This window comes from Tamandua tetradactyla, chromosome X, assembly GCF_023851605.1.
Source record: "Tamandua tetradactyla isolate mTamTet1 chromosome X, mTamTet1.pri, whole genome shotgun sequence".
Classification (NCBI taxonomy): domain Eukaryota; kingdom Metazoa; phylum Chordata; class Mammalia; order Pilosa; family Myrmecophagidae; genus Tamandua; species Tamandua tetradactyla.
Window position 1 is genome coordinate 115940094 of NC_135353.1, and position 21258 is coordinate 115961351.

General features: G+C 40.0%; 1 protein-coding gene and 1 pseudogene across 4 annotated transcripts in view; one reads left to right on the forward strand and one right to left on the reverse strand.

Moving 5' to 3' along the window:
* The window catches only part of LOC143671576 (uncharacterized), a 79745-nt gene extending 60813 nt beyond the window's left edge, over positions 1 to 18932 (reverse strand). For 2 of the 4 annotated variants that reach the window (XR_013169604.1, XM_077146819.1), the window contains exons 1-5: positions 18723 to 18865; positions 18374 to 18539; positions 11896 to 11978; positions 10020 to 10172; positions 8129 to 8168 (exon numbers count right to left, since the gene is read on the reverse strand). Coding sequence is in view for 3 of the 4 variants with exons in the window: in XM_077146819.1 (XP_077002934.1) it covers positions 8155 to 8168; positions 10020 to 10172; positions 11896 to 11978; positions 18374 to 18539; positions 18723 to 18855 (549 nt within the window). In the remaining variant the exon portion in view is untranslated. Of the gene's footprint in view, positions 1 to 6232; positions 7823 to 8128; positions 8169 to 10019; positions 10173 to 11895; positions 12110 to 18373; positions 18540 to 18722 lie in introns of those variants that run through there. The other 2 variants (XM_077146820.1, XM_077146817.1) reach the window with 2 other exon arrangements.
* LOC143671000 (E3 ubiquitin-protein ligase makorin-1-like) lies at positions 14264 to 15081 on the forward strand (annotated as a pseudogene).
* Positions 18933 to 21258: the final 2326 nt, after the last annotated feature.

Consider the following 21258-nt stretch of genomic DNA (forward strand, 5'->3'; position numbering starts at 1 on the left):
GAGAGAGGGATTCCACCTAAGTTGGGCTTCACCCCCCCCCCCCCCCAGGGAAGGCACACGTGAGAGATAGCCCTGAAAGCAGTCTGTTTCTGCCTATTCCTGGGGCAGTTGCAGCCTGGGTAGTCCCACCGCTGAATCCAGAGGCAGCCAAGCCTCTGTAGAAACAGCCACAAAAACCTGTTTCGTCCCCTTTCCTCATTTTCAGTTAGCCTAATAAGTGACCTCCGCCTTGACCAGTTTCGCCTGAGCTGGGGGCCTATTTTTAGTAGTCAGAATTTGTTTATTAATGTCACAATTGGTGCTTGGTTGGACTCAGTCCCTGCTACTGTTAGAGTCTCTTTCCTTTCCCTCCGGGAAGCCACCTGTTGGGGAGGGGTGCCGGGCGCCGGCCGCTGCAGCTTGGGGAACTCACGGTTCCAGAGACTCGCAGCCAGTCCAGCTGGTCCAGACTGGGGTACGCTGTGTGTCCAGTCACTATTGTGGCTCCGGGAGCTGTTCTGTACTGTTTCTGGTTATTTAGTAGTTGTTCTGGAGGATGAACTAAAACGCGCACATTGCTAAGCCGCCATCTTGGCCCCTACCGTGTTACTGTTGACTATCTACAGTAGCTTGCATTGATTGTAGTTTTTCCCTGTATTCCATCCCATTTTCAAGACTTTTCAATGTTGACATTCATTTGTTCTCCCTCATATGCAAAAATGTTTTTATATTTGTACATTTAATCTCTAGATTTTGTACAATATACAGTGAAGTCTTTTTCTTCTATCTTTCCTTCTGGTGTCATACATGCTCCTAACCTTCCTCTTTCAACCATACTCACACTCATCTTTGTTCAATGTATTTATAATATTGTGCTGCCATGGGAGAGTATTGTGCTATCCATTTCTGGACCTATACAATCAATTCTCTTGAACATTATGTACTCCCTTAGCATCAAATGCCTGATCTCTTACCCTCTCTCTACCTCCTGATGTCCTATGTTCTCAACTTTAATTCTCAAGGTTCAGTCCTTAAAATTAGTTCATATTAGTGAGACCATACAGTATTTGTCTTTTTTTTTTTCTGGCTGATTTCACTCAGCATAATGCCCTCAAGGTTTATACGTTGTTACATGCTTCATGACTTTATTCTGTGTCACAGCTGTGAAATATCCCATTGTATGTATATACCATAGCTTGGTTAGCCACTCTTCTGTTGATGGACATTTGGGCTGTTTCCATCTCTTGGCAATCATAAATAATGCTGCTATAAACATTGGTGTTCAAATGTCTGTTTGTGCCTTGCTTTCAGTTCCTCTGAATATGCATATAGTAATGGGATTGCTGGATCATATGGCAATTCTATAATCGCCAAACTACTTTCCCACCAACAGTGGATAAGTGTGCCTCTCTCTCCATATCCTCTCCAGCACTTGTCTTTATTTTTTTCAGCATAATGGCCATTCTAGTGGGTGTGAGATGATATCTCATTCTGGTTGTGACTTGCATTTCCCTAATAGCCAGTGAGGGTGAACATCTTTGCATGTGCCTTTTAGCCATTTGTATTTCCGCTTCTGAAAAGTGATTGTTCATGTCTTTTGACCATTTTTAAATTGGATTGTAGGTCTTTGTGTTAAGTTGTAGAATTTCTTAATAGATTCTGAATATTAAACCTTTTTGTGACATGTGGTTTCCAAGTTTTTACTTTCCTGACAAAGTCCTTTGATGCACAAAAGTGTTTAATTTTGAGGAGATTCCATTTATCTATTTCTTTTTTCATTGCTTGTGCTTTGGGTGTAAGGTCTAGGAAACCCCCTCCTATTACAAGATTTCTTAAAAAGATTTTAACTCTAATGTGTAGGTCTTTGATCCATTTTGAGTTAATTTTTGTATGGGGGTGAGATACAGATTCTTTCATTCTTTTGCATATGGACATCAGTTCTCCAAACACCATTTATTAAAGTGGCTGCTCTATCCCAGGTGGGTTTGCTTGATTGCCTTATCAAAGATCAATTGTCTAAATGTTCTAAAAAATCACTCTCAGGGGTGTGAATCTCCCTGACAATGTGGAACAGAAATCCCAGGATGAGCTGGGACTCGGCATCAAGGGATTGAGAAAACCTTCTTGACCAAAAGGGGTAAGAGGGAAATGAGAAAAAATAAAGTCTCAGTGGCTGAGAGGTTTCAGAGTAGAGAGGTTATCCTGGAGGTTATTCTTATGCATTATATAGATATCCCTTTTCAGTTTATGGTGTATTTGAGTGGCTAAAGGGAAGTACCTGAAAATATTGAGCTGTGTTTCAGTAGCCTGGTTTCTCGAAGATGACTGTATGAAGATAAAATGTTTACAATGTGACTATGATTGTGTAAACGTTGTGTCTGATGTTCCCATTATCTAGGGTCTGGACAGATTAGTAAAAATATATGGATAGAAAGATAAACAAACAATAGGGGAACAAAGGTTAAAATATATTTGGTAGATGGAAATACTAGTGGCCAATGAGAGGGAGGGGTAAAGAGTATGGCATGTATGAGTTTTTTCTTTTTATTTCCTTTTGCTGGAGAGATGCAAATGTTCAAAAAACTGATCATGGTGACAAATACACAACTATGTGATGACATTGCGAGCCACTGATTGTAACCATGTCAAGAATGTTTGTATGTTTGTTTATTGTTTACTATAAAGATAATAAATGTATATTGTTTTATCAATAAAAATATTTTTAAAAGAATAATGTAAATATAAACATAGTAATTTATTTTATTTAACCCAGTATATCTAAAACATTTTCATTTCAACATATAAGCAATATAAAACAATTATTTGATTAAAAAAAAAAAGAGCTTGAGTTGGTACATGACTGTGTGTATCTCCAGGCACTATGTGCCTCCTTTTCTTGTGGTGCAACCTTCTCCCAGTATTTTGTGCTGTCCAACTCAAAGATCCTATTTTATTTATTTTCCCCTCAGCCCTGCCCCCTCTCTGCATGGGCAAAATCTCCTAGTTCCTTTAGTGCTTATCTAGGTTTATCTGTGATGGGGGCCTGTTTTCAGTAGTCAGAATTTGTTAATTAATTCCACAATTGGAGTTTGCTTGAGCTAAGTACTACTAAAGTCTTTTTTCTTTCTCCTTGGGGAACAAGCCTGCCATGACTGTGGGGGAGAGGCACTGGCCTGTGCAGCTTGGGGATACTTACAGTTCAGTGTGGAATCTCAGCCATTTCACCTGGTCCAGACTGGTGTATGCTGTGTGTCCAGTCCCTTATGCCCCCCAGCAGTTGTTCTATACTGTTCCTGGCTATTCACTAGCTACTCTGGAGGATGAACTAAATTCCACACCTCGCTATGCTACTACTTGCCACTCATTTAGATTTGGAACCACATTTCTTTACACTTCCACCAGCCTGGGAAATGAAAATTGGGTCCTCACCCTTGCCACCCTCTGCTGTCATCATCAGCTGATGCATTCCTTTAGCTCAGGTTTTGAAATGGTGAAAAGAATAGTCACCAGGGTTACTTAGTCCGGCAAGTTCTCAAAGTCCTTGGTGATTAAATTTGGAGAAAGGCCACATGAAGACACTTGTAAGCACACACAATCCATCTGAATTGTTTTTCTTGTAATTGCTTTTGCTTTTAAAAATTGAAGAAGTTTTAAACAAGGCTATCATTTGGTTATTCTTGCAATCCATTTGACTCATTCGGAATCTGACAATTGGAACAAAAAGAACCTTGAATTCAGTGCACACTTTGGTTTTGGTGCTGCTGCTTCTCACAATCCTCAACAGGGGATTAAGAAAGAATTCAGTATACACAGCAGATCCCTGAAATTGGCAGGCTTAACTTTCTGACAAATGGCTGTGTTTTCCCACTTTTCTATTCAGGATCACTAAATGCTAAAATGTGGCTGCATAGCGAAATAAAAGCAATTCATTGTGTTCTAAAAAAAAAAGTATTGGTAAAATAAATTGAGGGACTACAAAAAAATACGGGCCTATTAAACTTTACCACCAGGGAAACCCCTGATACTCTCTAAAACATGAGAGCCTCCCTAATAGGACAAGCCCTTTATCTTGAGGCATGCTGTTATGAAACTTATTTCTGTAGCAGACAAGCTAAGCCTACCTATAATCATGCCTAGGAGTTACTTCCGAAAAACCTCTTTTGTGGCTCAGATATGGCTTCTCTCCTCTAAGCCCACTCTGGAGGAAAATCATTTCCCTCCCCCACTATATGGGACATGACATCCAAGGGTGAAACTCTCCCTGGCAACATGGGACATGACTCCCAGGAATGAGCCTGGCCCTGTACTATGGGATCAACAATGTCTTCCTTGCCAAAAGGACGAAAAGAAATGTAACAAAATAAGGTATCTTTATAGCAGCATTATTTACAATTGCAAAGAGATGGAAACAGCCAAAATCTCCATCAACAGAAGAGTGGCTAAACAAACTGTGGTATATACATACGATGGAATATTATGCAGCCTTAAGACAAGATAAACTTATGAACCATGTAATAACATGGATGGACCTAGAGAATATTATGCTGAGTGAATCCAGCCAAAAACTAAAGGACAAATACTGTATGGTCCCACTGATGTGAACGGACATTCGAGAATAAACTTGAAATATGTCATTGGTAACAGAGTTCAGCAGGAGTTAGAAACAGGGTAAGACAATGGGTAATTGAAGCTGAAGGGATACAGACTGTGCAACAGGACTAGATACAAAAACTCAAAAATGGACAGCACAATAATACCTAATTGTAAAGTAATCATGTTAAAACACTGAATGAAGCTGCATCTGAGCTATAGGTTTTTGTTTTGTTTTGTGTTGTTTTGTTTTGATTTTACTATTATTACTTTTATTTTTTTCTCTATATTAACATTCTATATCTTTTTCGGTTATGTTGCTAGTTCTTCTAAACCAATGCAAATGTACTAAGAAATGATGATCATGCAGCTATGTGATGATGTTAAGAATTAATGATTGCATGTGTAGAATGGTATGATCTCTAAATGTTGGGTTAATTTCTTTTTTTCCGTTAATTAAAAAAAAAAAAAAAAAAGAGAAGGGATAATTGGAGATGAAGGGATACAGACTGTACAACGGGACTGGATATAAAAACTCAGAAATGGACAGCACAATACTACCCAATTGTAATGCAATTATGTTAAAACACTGAATGAAGCTGCATGTGAGGTATAGGTTTTTTGTTTTTGTTTTTTTTGTTTTTTTTCTTTCTATTATTGTTTTAATTCTTATTCTGTTGTCTTTTTATTTCTTTTTCTAAATCGATGCAAATGTACTAAGAAATGATGAATATGCAACTATGTGATGTTATTAAGAATTACTGATTGTACATGTAGATTGGAATGATTTCTAATTGTTTTGTTAATTCTTTTTTTAATTAATAAAAAAAAAATAAGGTATCAGTGGCTAAGAGATTTCAAATACAGTCAAGAAGCTATTCTGGAAGCAACTCTTATGCAAGCTTCAGCTAGATGTTGCTAATTACCAAGGTTTGCCAAACCCAACAAACTTAATTCTTGTTAACCCTAAAGAATACCTACGGCTCTAAGATTCTACAAAAGTGTAACCCACTAATATTACTTTCCAGAAATCTATAACTTCCAGATGGCTCCTAGACCAGGTAAGTCCTGAAACCCAGAGGGGAGATCCTCTCCAATAACATCAACTAGTTCCATTCCCTATCCCATATTGAGGACACTCCTTTTTAACATTAAACAGTTAGAATGGGCATAGCCCGAATACAGTAACAGATTGGGAGAAGGATCAAAGGAGAAGGAGTTATAATAGAGAAGACAGGATTTGACAAATGAGTAAGATTGCTGAGTCATTATATTGATATTTCTTTTAGTCTCCAGTGTCTTGGAGCAGCAAAAAGGAAAAAACTGAAACTGCTGAACTGCAACCCATACCAAACTTTGAAATCTGTTCTATAACTATTTGTTAAAATGTAATTTGAAATTTATTGTTTTATATAATATATATGTTATATTTTGTCTTGGAGCAGTTAAAAGGAAAAATCTGAAATTGCTGAACTATAACCCGTACCAAACTCTTAAATTTGTTCTGTAACTACTTGTTAAAGTATATTTCAACATTTATTGCTTTTTTGCATGTTATATTTCATAATAAAAAAACATTAACAGAAAGAAAAAAAAGAAAAGCTATTTTTTATGTTTTTTAATTAATTAAAAAATTTTTTTAGAAGTACAAAAAAACCCCCAACACAAAATTCTTATTTTGATCATCCCATTCTACACATATAATCAGTAATTTACAATATCATCACATAGTTGCATATTCATCATCATGATCATTTCTTGGAACATTTGCATCTATTCAGAAAAAGAAATAAAACGAAAACAGAAAAAAATTTATACATACCATACCCCTTACCCCTCCCTTTCATTGATCACTAGCATTTCAAATTAAACTTTTTTAACATTTGTTCCCCCTATTATTTATTTTTATTCCATATGTTCTACTCATCTGTTGACAGGTAGATAAAAGGGGCATCAGACACAAGGTTTTCACAATCACACAGTCACACTGTGAAAGCTATATCATTATACAATCATCTTCAAGAAACATGGCTACTGGAACACAGCTCTGAAAGGTTTAGGAGACGAAAGGGTGAGAAAGAAGGAAGGTAGACAAGGAAATTTAAAGGGGGAGGGGTATTTCTGTGTTTCCGGGCTGAGCTCACCAAATCCAAGATGGAGGGAGGTGAGTCAGCCCCTGGGTGATGGCATGGGCGTTTTTTAAGCAAGGGGGTCAGGTGACGTCCAAAAGGGACAGTTCATCAGTTCCAGAAGTCAGGTGTCCAGAAGAGGTGGTTCCAGAAGCCATGTTGGGAGGGGTGACACAGCCTCTGCAGCTCCAGTTGCCGTGCCCTTCCCCGTTCCCTGACCTAACAAGCTCTACATTTTCAGGCAGTTCCTTCCAGCCTCCCCACTATATATTGAATAACAAGGTGATATCTACTTAATGCATAAGAATAACCTCCAGGAGAACCTCTCGACTCTGTTTGGAATCTCTCAGCCATTGACACTTTGCCTCATTTCACTCTTCCCCCTTTTGGTCAAGAAGGTTTTCTCAATCCCTTGATGCTGGGTCTCAGCTCATTCTAGGATTTCTGTCCCACGTTCCCAGGAAGGTCCGCACCCCTGGGAGTCATGTCTCATATAGACAGGGGGAGGGTGGTGAGTTTGCTTGCTGTGTTGGCTGGAGAGAGAGGCCACATCTGAGCAACAAAAGAGGTTCTCTTGGGGGTGACTCTTAGGCCTAATTTTAAGTAGGCTTGACCTATCCTTTGTGGGGTTAAGTTTCATATGAACAAACCCCAAGACTGGGGGCTCAGCCTATAGCTTTATTTGTCCACACTGCTTGTGAGAATATCAAGATTTCAACTTGGGGAAGTTGAATTTTCCCCCGTTCTCACCATTCCCCAAAGGGGACTTTGCAAATACTTTAAGAAAAGCTATTTTTTGTAAATATTTTTATTGAGAAATCTTCACACACATACTAGCCATAGTATACAATCAGTGGTACACAGTATCATCACATAGTTGTGTATTCATCACAGAAAAATTATTTTGTGCCAAAGAACCAGGAACATAAATCTTGAAATTTAGAGAAAAATTAACAGTCCTTTTAATTAAATTATTTCAGCTTGTGAAAAATTCATTAAACTTCTCTCATTTTCTTCATTTCCATAGAGGACTGACATTTGGGAACCATCATCAAAAGGTATCCTCATGAAGCACCACACCATGGAAATCACCAAAGGACAAAACTCAGATACAGAGGACAGAACTGCAATCAGGAAAAGGAACTGGATACATGACCTAGCAACTCCACATGCCAGAATGAAACACAGCATAATTAGAACAAGGACATGAATAGATTAAGTCAGAAGGAAAGTGTACCACCATGGGAAAGACAGTAGACTGTATAGTTATCTCCAAGACGGGGTATGACCCTAAAACTATACAATCTACTACCTCATCCCACAGAGCACCAATGTTCATCTTCAGCCCATGTGGGCCACCTACTTCAAAGGGTCAGGAGAAAGAACCAACTGATCAGTTAACAAGAAGGAGAAAAGGCAGGAATAATTACCTGAGAGGTTCTGTTCAGTAGTTGTCTTAGATGCAGTACACTGTAAAAAAAGAGACAAACCCAGGCAGAATTTTAAAAGCACAAAAGATAGAGGTCAACTCTAATAGTCACCATCCCTCACATATACCATGTAGGAGTTCAGTGACCTGGATGGAAAATGCTTTTACCATGTGGCCAAAGAAAGATGATCACTGTAGTGTGCAAATACATATGCAATTTCTCCATGCATATTCATGTTCAAGGATAGCTTGGGGAAGAAACTGCCTGGTAGCCAACTAAACAACTATAGAAAATAATAAAAATCACCTTAGGATTGGCATAGGACAAGTACCAGACACAACTATAAGACTAGCAAGAATTTCTTAAAATTTTATCTATTTATATGTATTTGCCTCTCTTGGGCTTTTTCAGTCCTCTTTAGCTTTTTTAAATTTACCATATGCTATATTTTCTTATTCTCAATCCTTTTTCATGTGCTTGAAAGAATGTTACTGTTTATTAGGTAAAAGTTCCACATTAAGATATCTGATTACTTGTTATTATAACTGAATATTCCAATATTCTTTTTTTTTATTTTTTTTAGCTTTCATTTGCATTTATTTTTAAACCGAATTTATTCCTGAGCCATAATTTTTTGTTTCTTCAGTTTCTTCTGTGCAACCTTCTCTTCTGGTTTAGGTACAATCTGTTCTTTTTCAGTAAGGATCATCTCAATGCGGCAAGGGGAGCTCATGTATGGGTTAATCCGACCACGAGCTCTGTGAATCCTACAGCACATCTAAGGGGCTTTGTTCACCTGGATATGCTCAATGACCATAGAATCTACATCTAAACCTTTAAGTTCAGCAATACCCTCTGCATTTTTAAGCATGTGCAACAAAAATTCAGCCCTCTTTTTGGGCCACCGACCCTGTGTCCAGCCCCACTGTTTGGCCTGGGCACACCTACCAACACCACCATTGTAACGACGGAATGGAACACATTGCTTCTGTAAAGTGACATCTTTTAGATACTTGGTGGCTTTTCGAATATGCATACCCTTGATGGCCTGAGCAGTTTCTCGGGTGTTCTTAAAGTGAACAGGAAGATTTGAACCTCTTGATTTGCATGATTTTGAAGGGTTTTCTGGATCAAGTGACTAGCGAACCATTTTTAGCGATCACCTAGGGCTGCTTACGCGAAGAGAGCCAACATCCTTATTTTTTGACAATGTAATACTCTAACTGCCAAGTGGGATAATAATAAAGTCTTTCGTTAAAGTCTTTCACTTTTTTGCATTTCTACCATTTTTTACTTCATGTATTTTATATTTTAACACTAAACTGCTTAAGGCCAAGAAGTTTCAGAGAAGGGTAGATTGGTAGGTAGCTTCCTTCTAAATCAAGTTCATATTGAGCCCTAAAGAATGACATGAAGCAACGGGGTTCAGGGTAGGACTATTTTCTCTGATCTATGCCCATGACTGAGTTATTCAAATGATGGAATGGAGTCATCTCGGTAAGGCTTCCCACATTGGCCAGGTTACTAGAGAAATGGAATTTAACAACCAAGAACATAGGCTTATTATTAAATTCAAGGCCGCTTCACCAGGCTAAATGACCTTGTCAAGTCACAGTCATGAAGGTAGAGACTACACAGTGTGACTGACAGTTTGGTTCTGGATCTAGCTTTCCCCAGCAAGACACTGGCGAAAATAATTTTCCCTCTGGGTTTGAATTCTTTCCCCTAAAAAGTACGAGTATATGGTGAATTTGAAATGAAGCATTTTTCAGATTGAATGTTAACTTCCTAGGATTCTTCAGTGACATTTGCTGCCATATGTCTGCAAAAACCATATGAAAGTTAAGGCAGACAGAGGTAAAGAGGAATCCTGCCAAACCCTGGGAATCACCTGTGCACTTGATCATCTTCTCCTTATCTTCTTTGCCTTTGTCAGTCATCTTTGTTTCTTCCTCAGCCAGCTGTTTCCTGCTTTTCTCCAGCCTTTCTTCTAGTTCCTCATCTCTCAGGAATTCCATGTGATTGACAATGGGCACTTCAACCACTATATCAAAGAGGCAAAGATCAGAGGCTGCTCTTGTGGAGTAAAGGAGAAAGTCAAGAGGCAGATCTTGTTGCCAGAAAGAATCAGGGAAATAACTTTTCATGTTCTTGTTCTAGCCCTGGAAGGTTCACTGCCCTGACAGTCAAGCTGCCACACACCAGAAACACAGTGGTGCATGCTCTCAACATCGAGAACTCTGCATTCCCCTGTCCAATGAGTCAGGGTTGTGGGAATGCTGGACAGGGTTCCTGTAGAGGAACAAAGGAGATTCAGGTTCTTGGCCTCCTCAAATATCAACTGATCCAAAAATTGTGTTATTTCCTTAAAAGGACCCAGTGTCTATCACTAGCTTTGACACAAAACAGGTTTCTCAGAAAGCCAAGTATAGAACTGCCATAGGTTCCAGCAATGCCACTACTAGGCATATACCCAGAATATTCAAAGCAGGGACACGAACAGACAATTGCACACCCATGTTCATAGTAGCATTATTCACAATTGTCAAAAGATGGAAACCACCAAGTGTTCATCAACCGATGAATGGATAAACAAAATGTGGCATATACATACAATGGAATATTATTCAGCAGTAAGAAGGAATGAAGTCCTTAAGCACATGACAACATAAATGAACCTTGAGGTCTTTATATTGAATGAAATGAGTCATACACAAAAATACAAATACTGTATTATTGCACTAATATGAACTAATTATATTTAATTAGAGACAAAATCTTGAATATAGCTTACAAGAAGGGAAAACAATGCAAGAGAATGGGGAGCGGATGTTAATATGTGCAGAATTTTTAAACACCTTGAATTGAAATGTTCGGAAATGGATAGAGGTGATGGTAGCACAGTATGCTGATATAACTAACAGCACTGAATTATGTGTGTGATTGTGGTTGAAAAGGGAAGTTTAGAGTCATGTATGCCACTAGAAGGAAAGCAAGAGGTTTAAACATGGGACTGTATAACACTGAAACTTGTGGTAGACAATGACTGTGATTAACAGTATAAATATAAAAATTATTTAATGAACTAGAACAAATATACATCACTATTACAAGGAGTAAATAATAGAGGGGTATATGGGGAAAAGGCAGCTATTACAAACTATGAACTATAGTTAAAGTAATAGTTTAATATTCTTTCACCAACAGTAACAAATATACCACACCAAAGCTAGTGGTCAATAAGGGGGTAAAGGGGTATGGGATGCTTTGGGGTTTTTTTGGGAATAATGAAAATGTTCTAAACTTGATTGTGGTGATGAGTGCACAACTACATGAAGATAATGTGAGCCACTGATTATATACTTGGATGGATTGTGTAGTGTAGGAATATACCTCAATAGCATTGCATTTAAATATATATCTTCAATTCATCCATTTTTTACCCCAACTGTACCAAAATCATGTATTACCCTTGATTACTATATCAAATTTCTAACTGGTCTGTCTGACTCCAGTCTTGCCTTTAGCAATTTCAACATGGGAAACTAAGTAATTTTCTAGAAAACAATGTCATCAATTAACTCCATGCATAGTAAGACAATGGTTCTACATAATGGGGAAGAAGTCTAGCTCTTTGATGTTTCTTAAGCCTCTTTAAACATTGGGTTAGTATTTAGCATGCATGGGTTCCTAGCAAAGTTCTGAACGCACAGAAGGTACACAAATGATGAAAGTATAAAATATTAAGCAGAAGCTGGAAATATTACCTCTTTGATCACCTCTGACTGGCCCACAGTATAGCTGTAGTTGGCAATCAGGGTAGCAATACCAATATAGGACTACACCAATTCTGCCAAGAGACGAAGGATAGTGGAGGTGGGCATTAAAGCTTTGCTGCCCTTGCCCTTCTGCTTGCCTTCCTAGAGGCCCAGTCCCTTCTTTATCTTTCTTCCCATCTCGACACTCCTCTGGAGTTGAAGCCTGTTGAAGAGTCAAACATTGGTTTAATTCCACACTAGAAAACTGGAGCTATCAAGCCTTAAGTGGCGAGAACATTACTTTGCCACTTTAGGCCACTCATACAAACATCCTCCCCACATTGCAGTGAAGGACAGATAGTTAGGATGACCCTGGTTAGATATGATGGGAGACTCTCTGTGGGACACTGTGCCTAACTATTCACATATCTTCCATCATTCCCCTCCTCTTGTCCATAATTTTATACTCCAGAATCGCTGTACTAATTAGTAGATCCCCAAACACATCTTGAGTCCTCTTTTATCTCTTCCCTCCCATGTCTGCCTGGCACACTCTTATCTTATCTAGTTCAGCTCAAATGCTGATCTCCTCTACAAATACTTTCCTATCTCATCCAGGCATACTGAGATACTATTATGATCCAAACATGCCTCCATTCTGGCAGTTACTTTGTATTATAACCATTGCAAGTCTCCCTTCCTCACCAGACAAAGTTCTTTAAGTGCAGGGATTGACTGCTTTAGTTTGTCACATAGTGGGCACCGATTTTTCCCTTGAATGACATTGCTATCATCCATACTATACACTACACAATGGACAGAAATCCCACTAAGATATGAGCTAATTAATATTTTACTGACTATCAGCATTTGATTGATTCCCAGGGATTAGTCTGATATTAAGCACAATGTCTCAAAGATCGTTCCTATCCAAGAAGCAGGAGTTCTTGAAAGATCTTGTTAGAACTGCTTTCATAGCACATTCCTCTAATTCATGGTCAGTAGCCCTGAGTTCTGTTGACACTGTACAAGGCAGGCAGGCCCCCATTATGCAAAGCTTAGAGCAAGATTAGTGTTTCTGACACTTCCATAAGCCACAAAAGAGAGGCACTGCTGGTTTAAAAGAGTAGCACAAAAGGTCATTACCATAGCAACCATTACTGGGTTAGTTAAGACAAAGTATCATTAACCTCAGATAGGCCATTACTAACTACTCTTCAAATAGCCTCCCAGAGAATGTGGCTTTTACCTGCCCTAAATTCCATGGGATTTAAATAGCATTATTGATTAGGAGAAAAAGTATAGACTTTGGTGTTGGAAATACTTGCTTTTGAAATCCAGTTCCATTATTGGATCTTGGCCAAATTATACAAATAAACCTCAGATCTTCTCATTCTTGAAATGTAGTTGCTTTGAGGATTAAATGAAAACTACATGAAAAATGCCCAGCACACAGTTAAGCATATAGCTGGGACCCCCAAAATAAAGAGTTCCCTCTCCCAATTTTATATTAAAAAAACAACTCACAAACCTACAGAAAAGCTGAAAGGTCAGTACAGTAAACATCCATATAGTTTTCAGCTAGAATCACCTTGTGACTACCCCTAAATATGTCCACAGGCATCACTTAAGAACAAGGATATTCTTCTATATAACCTTAATAGCATTACATAACCAAGAAATTTAATCTTGTTGATTATATTATCAAATACATAGCCCAAATCCAGATTTCTCCAACTACTCTAAAAATTTCCTTTATAGGTTTTGGTCTCCAGATCCAAAATCCAATCTAGGTTGTTGTTGGTTATGTTTCTCTGGTCTTCTTTTATATAGAAGAGAATTCTGCCTTTCTTCCTTTCATGACATTAATATTTTTGAAGAGTCTACACCAGTTGTCTTATAGAATGTCCCATAATTCCTATTTACCTAATTGTTTCCGCATAATTAGAATATTTTCACAGATATTGCACTTCCCATTGTATCACAGGAGTCACATGTCCATTTGTCCCTCAATCATCACTCTATTTGTAAACCATTAACTATATCTAAGCCCTGTGGCCCCAACAAGATGAGCTCTTTAAAGGGCAAGGACGAGACTAAATGATTCCTTGGTACCTCTGGTATACCACAGGGCAAGGCCCAAAGAAGCTAATGAAGTACTTACTGAATTGACCCAAATGACCCAATAGCCAATGTTCAAAGCCTTGCCTATGAAGGCTTTCTAAGTTATAGATTTCTTCACAGAAAATCTCTGGAATTATACCAGGCTACAGACTGCAAAGTCTCAAAGGCCAGGAACAAGTGAAACTCACCAGTTCCTGAGCCCCGAGGGGCTGGGAGGGCAATGCTGATATAGCAGTTGGCCACTTCTGTGAAAATGTCTGGATTGCAGGCAAGTGGCTAGTCCAAGGACACGAAGGATATAGCTGATCTCCTGAGAGCCAAGGCTGGCAGCCACAACACCTGAGGTAGTGGTACTGACTTCACTTATAGTATGCAAGTATTTTCAGTGAGGATACTGTATTTACGGAGATCACTGCAGATATGAACACAGCAAGCCACTGAAACAGGAAGAAGCAACTGCTGCAGATCTAACTGCAAAATCATCCCTTTCTGCTTCCTCAAGTCTCTCATCAGTAGTTGAACTGCTTGTTACAATGAGTGGGGGTGAAGATGAGTCAAGAAATTCAAACCTTGCAATTATAGAAAAGACTGGGTGAATACCATTGAGTTTGTTCCTGGACAACCCTACTGTGGCCGTATTGCCCCTTTCTGCACTGAAATACCCCCACAGGGCTCAGTGACCAAGGAAGAATCGGAAAAAGAGTAAACTGCTGTGGAAACAAAGAAGCTTTGCCCCTATGCTGCAATGGGTGAATGCCAATATGGGGAGAACTGTGTGTATCTCCATGGAGATTCATGTGATATGTGTGGGCTGCTGGTTCTGCATTCAATCGATGCTGCCCAGAGATCACAACATATAAAATCTTGCATTGTGGTCCATGAGAAGGACATGGAACTCTTACTTACTGTAAAGTACAGTAAGGACATGATTTTTGGGATCTGCACAGGGGTTGTCTATGAGAAAGCCAACCCCAGTGAGTGCTGCTTTGGAATTATCTTCAACTGCTATCACACCTACTGTCCCAAGTGTATTCGTAAACAGAGCAATTTGAGAGCAAGATCATCAAATGAGACTCCTTCCCAATCTCCATTTGTACTTTTTATTTTGAGGAAGAATTTGGCTTCTTGTGCCAATTTTCAACTAGATGGACCACATTTAAATGCATGTATTTTATCTTAAAACGGGGGTATTCTAATTGTGATTTCTTCTTTGTATTTCAGTTAGCTTCTAGGTTACTTGTTTTACTTTTATTTGAATGAGGAAACCCTGTGTATTAGTTAATAGAATCTTTGTGCTTTTTCTGAGGAGCCTGTATTTAATGGATTAGCCAGTTTAAGCTCAGTGAACAAATTTACCTAGCTCTGAATGGACATTTCCTGATGTTTTACATTTTCCACTTTCCTGTTCCATCCATTAAGCTGGCCAATGATCCATCATCCTTTAAAGACTGTTCTCATAACTGAACAAAACTACATAATCTAAACAACAAAGTTACAAGAAATAAACTTATTTAAACAAACAAAAAAAGACTACTTTCTAAAAAATACAATTGTATTCACAGAGTCATTAACGATAAATGCCTCAAGAAAGTGGATGACAGCTTTGAATTTCAAGGAAAAATATATGTTTGGTCTTTCAAATCCCATCTCTTCCCTAGTCAGGAAAGGTAACTTATAAAAAAGTTACACCTATGTTGAAGACTTGAAAAGGCTATGTATCATCAACCAGGCCCCCAAATCCACTGAACTGGGACAGAACAGTCTTTTCCATCAATGGGCATGGGAGAACTGGATTTCAATAGTCAAAAGAATTAAAGAGGACCCTTACCTTACACCCTGTACAAAAATTAACTCAAAGTGGATCAAAGACCTAATACAAGATCCAGTACCACCTGGTAATAGGAGGTAGCTTCTTAAACTTTATACCCAAAGCACAAGCAACAAAAGGAAAAAAGAGATAAATGTGAACTCCTCAAAATCAATGCTTCTGTGCCTCAAAGTACTCTGTCAAAAAGGTGAAGAGGCAGGCAACTCAATGGGAGAAAGTATTTGGAAACCACATATCAGATAAAGGTTTGATATCCTGTATACATAAATAAATCAAACAACTCAACAACAAAAGAACAACCCAATTATAAAACAGGTTAAAGACAGGAATAGAGATTTTTCTGAAGAGCAAATACAGATGGTTTAAAAGCACATGAAGAAATGCTCATTTTCATTGGCTAGAAGGGAAATACAGATCAAGATTAAAATGAGATACCACCTCACACCTATAAGAATGGCTGCTATTAAACAAATAGGAAACTACAAAGTTGGAGAGAATGTGGACAAATTGGAGCATTTCATTCACTGCTGGTGAGAATTTATAATTGTACAGCCACTGTAGAAAAAGGTTTGGTAGTTCCTTAGAAAACTAATTATCAAATTGCCCTATGGTCTGAAAATAACGCTCTTCCTCAGTATATAAGCAGTAAATATAAAAGCAGTGACTTGAATAGACATTTGCACACCAATGTTCATAGCAACATTGTTAACAATTGTCAAAAGATGGAAACAATCCAAGTGCCCATCAACAGATGAGTGGATAAACAAAATGTGGTATAAACACACAATGGAATATTATGCAGCAATAAGATGAAATGATGGTCCTGAAGCACATGACAAGATGGACGAGCCTTGATGACATAATGCTGAGTGAAATAAACCAGACAAAAAAAGGACAGATGCTCTACGATTTCACTATTTTAACCTTGGTAAAGGTAAACACGGAGGCTTATAACTTAGAACATGGGGGACCTAGAGAAATACAGACTCTAGAGATGGGTGAATGAATATAAGGAGGTTGAACTTAAATATAAAGGAATGGATAGAAGTGATGGTAGTTCATTAGTGGGGTTATATATAATACTGCCATACTGAAGGTGAATATGCTTGAAAAGATTGTATAGAGCCATGTATCTGACCAATGAACACCACAAATATAAATAACTTCTTGTATAAACGACTTCAAAGGTATGAATCTTGTACAAAGAGTCAATAATAGAGGGGGATAGGGGAAAAAAACTATCGCATGCTATGGCATAGTTAACAGGAAGACATCAACAGTAACACAACAATGCCAGGGGTAAATAATTGGGGGGAACAGACACAAGATTAAAGGGAGGTTTAGATTTGCTATTTGGTGAAAATGTGATTATTATTATTCTCCTTGAAGCAATGAAAATTGTCTAAAATTGACAGTGTCAATGATTGTACAACTAAGTGAGGACACTGTGAGATATGGACTGTTTATTTTAGACATTATTCATGATGCATAATGGATGGAGGTGGTGGAAGGGTACACTAACTGATAAGCAGAAAGCCGAAATCTGGTATACACATTTGATGGAATATAACACAGCTACAGAAAGGAACAATGTTATAAGGCATGCAACGAGGTGAATGAACTTTGGGGATATGATGTAGTGCGAAATAAGCCAGAAACAAAAGAAAAAACATTGTATGCTCGCGTCCAGAAAATACTTAAGAAAAATACTTAAGAAAACTTAGAACGGGCATAGCCCAAATACCCTTATACATTGTAAGGAACAAAGAAGGAGGAATTATAACAAAGACAGGATTTAACAAATGACTATGACTGCTGAATCGTTATATTGAGATTTCTTTTAGTCTCCACTGTCTTGGAGCAGCTAGAAGGAAAAACCTAAAAGTGTGGAACTTAAACCCACACCAAACTCTTGGAGGAGACTCCAAGTCTCCTGGGACTATAATTTTTTTTTTTTTTACATCGCCATCACTTTATTGTATTGTCACTGTTAATTTAACTATAAATACTATGGTGGGAAGGGAGGCGCCGCTGGCCTTGGACTATAGAACAATTCTGTTCTATAACTACTTGTTACAATGCACTTCGAAATTTATTGCCTTTTTGTATGTATGTTATCTTTCACAATTAAAAAAAAGTTAAAAGTAAATGAATGAACTAGCTTTTTCATATCCCTAGCTGCCAAGATGATTTCACCAAGCTTTACTTTCTGTAGTTAATTTCATGAAAACAAGTTTTTCCACTTTCTAAATATAAACTTACAGGGCACCACATGCATTTTCAAACCAGAGGCACTCCCTCCAGGGGATCCTGATAAGTCCCACCCTCACCCCCATTCTTGAGATTCCAGGCTTTAGACACTCCTACCACAGGTGCCCCCACACTCCTTGGAGACTCAGGCCGACAGGGTCAAGGAGATGGACCCACCGCCCACATACACCGCACCCTTATGCGAGAGGGAACCCATTGGTTCCCAGGTCGGCGTTCTTCACCTCAGATATCCCTGGGAGACCAGAGGTGAGTAACCCCACTTACGTCGGCGGCGACGGCGAAGGTGAAGCTCTCGCATAACTTCTTGGCCTGGGCCTCTCCCTCCAAGTCGGGCATGTCCAGAAGCACTGCAGTGGCCCCTGCCTCGTGAGTCGCTCCGCCATGGCCAGACCTAGGCCCGAGGCTCCTCCGGTTATCACCGCTACCAGGCCTGCGAAGAGGGACCCGGGTAGCCGCGTCACTGAACGGACCACTCCCACCCTTCCAGCTGCTCCTTCCCCAGGCTTCTAGTCACCCTTGCAGTGTGACCCAGATGTGCCTCCTCCCCTCACCGATAGGGCCATGCCCTATCCGCGTGTTGACCTTCACCTCCCGAGCCCAATCGCCACACTACCAGGCATAGACAGGTATGACCCTTCTCCCAGCACCGATTTCTCCCCCTGAGTGGCACGGCCGCGCCGTCCCCGCCGGACAACCAGCAGGGACGAAGACCGGGCTACCTTCACACCCCGACACGCAGCAGCCATCTTGCGCGGAACCCCTTCACGGCCAGGTCCGCGCGGGCGCTCGCTGATTGGCCGAGGAGAGGGGAGTTGGGCGGGGCCGTGGGGCCGTGGGGCGGGGCCGAGGAGGCGGGCCTTCCGGCGTGGGAGAGGTCCGGGCCTGCGCCCCACGCCTGGAGGCTGGCGCGAGAAGGCGGGGCCCCGCAAGGTGGTGCTCCAGAGTTACTTCGACCGGAGAGAAAGACGGTAGCAGTGGCACGATACACCACACACCCTCTGCCCAACTTTCTATCTGGCCGTTTTGCAGACTGCCAGCAACGCGGAGGGACGGGACAGTGAGAGTGGGTTCCTTTCTCCTCAGAAAAAGCCTCCATTTAAGTATAGACATAGCAGAGAGACTCAAGTATAAACGTTTGCCAGACTGTGCAGGACGCTCAGGAATAGTCCTCATTTTGAGAAAGACAATTATACAGACAGAAGACGATACTAAGAACCAGATTCGGGAAGACAGACATGGAGAGATTCTGGGATACAGACAGGCATATGGAGAGAAATAGGTTGAAGCAGAGATAGAGAGGAACAGAGCTGCCGAGACAGGATCACAGAGGAATGGAATGGGAGAGCCACTAACACAGAGGTACTAGGAGGCAGGCATTCTGAGACTGAGCTGCTGAAAGGCATGAACCCAAGGAAGCATCAATGGGTAAGTAAAAACATCTTTCATTATATCAGACTTTGCTGTATCTAACCTATTTCAAGCCCCAAAGCCCAGATCACACATTGCAGATTGGACGTCAGCCACAGACTGTCATTTAAGACCCAGGTCTTGGTCATTCTTGGACATCTTTCAACCAGCATCCCATTAGAATCTTGAGCACACCAGATTCCATTAGAATCTTGAGTAGGACCTTTCAGTTAAGGTGCGGCCCAACTCAATCAGGGTTGGTCTTAATAATATTACTGGAGTCTTTTAGAAGCAGAATGAAATTCGGACACAGAGGGAACAGCCAGGTACTGTTCATCAATGGAACCCAGAAGAGAGCAGAGAGGCCAGGAAAGGCTGTCACATACATTGTCATGTGAGAGAGGAGCCCAGGACCAAGCAAGACCAGCAGCCAGCCCCAGAATGCCACTCTTTGGGAAGATGCCTTGATTTGGGCTTTACCTGGCCTCAAAACCGTGAGCTAATAAATCCCCATTATTTAAGTCAACGCATTGCGTAGTATTATCTCATGCAGACAATGAATCTAAAACAAGTCCCATACTGCTTTATTTCCTTTGACCCTTGGCATTCCACCAATTCAAGTCTTTAATTTTTCAGTAAAGACTCTGGAGCCAGATGGTTAGGTTTGAATCTCAGCTCCTTCATTTACTGCTTGAATGACATTGGGGAAATTACTTAACTGCTAGGGGCAAAGGAGTTAAGAATGCTAGAATGAGTGACGACAGAGAGGGAATGCGAGAGGGTCTATGCTGGCCAGAAGAAGAAGTTAAGGAAAGGAGGAAGAAACTGCTAGGCTGGAAGAAAACGGAAAGGCCCACAGAACAACAGGGTTAACAGATGAAAGAAGGGGTGGAGGGGCAGGGGCCCGGGAAGACAGGCAGGACATGGTCAGATTGAGAGATGATGGTTCGTAGATGCTGGGGTGAGTTGTTCTATCTGATGACAAGGGCGACGGTGTGTCCTGGAGAGAGATGATTAAAGGAGACAGGAGGTGAAAATTTCTGATGCTGAGATATTGAAGGAATCATGAGGTGGGTCCACAAATTCTCCCAAAATACACTCATCCATTTATTCAGTACATTTGAATTGAGTATCTAGTACATGCCAGGCAATGTTCTTGGCATCGGGAAGCCAAGAGGTAAACCAGTCAGACAAGAGCCTGATGCCATGGGACTTGCCTTCCAGCAGTGGTAGAAAAACACAAATGTACAAACAAAGACAGGTTAGACGAGAGTACAGGCCAATAAGATTTAGGGACAGTTCTGCAATGCCAACAGTTTTAAAAAGGATAAGACTGTTTTACATACTTTGGAGCCCAAATTCATCAGGTAACATAACCTGACCTAAAGAAACATTAGACTATTTATAGTCTTGGTTCATATTTAGTGTGAATTTCATACCTTTCACTTTAGAAGTATTAATGTTTACCTATTGGTGATGGTTCAGACCTTTCTCGGTAGTTATGTTATATAGATAGAGTATATGCACTAATATTTCTAAAATTGAAAAAAATGTGGCCACACCATCACCCTTGTCATCAGCTGTCTTTCTCACAACGAGGACTATTCCTGAGCGTCCTGCACAGTCTGGCAAACGTTTATACTTGAGTCTCTCTGCTATGTCTATACTTAAATGGAGGCTTTTTCTGAGGAGAAAGGAACCCACTCTCACTGTCCCGTCCCTCCGCGTTGCTGGCAGTCTGC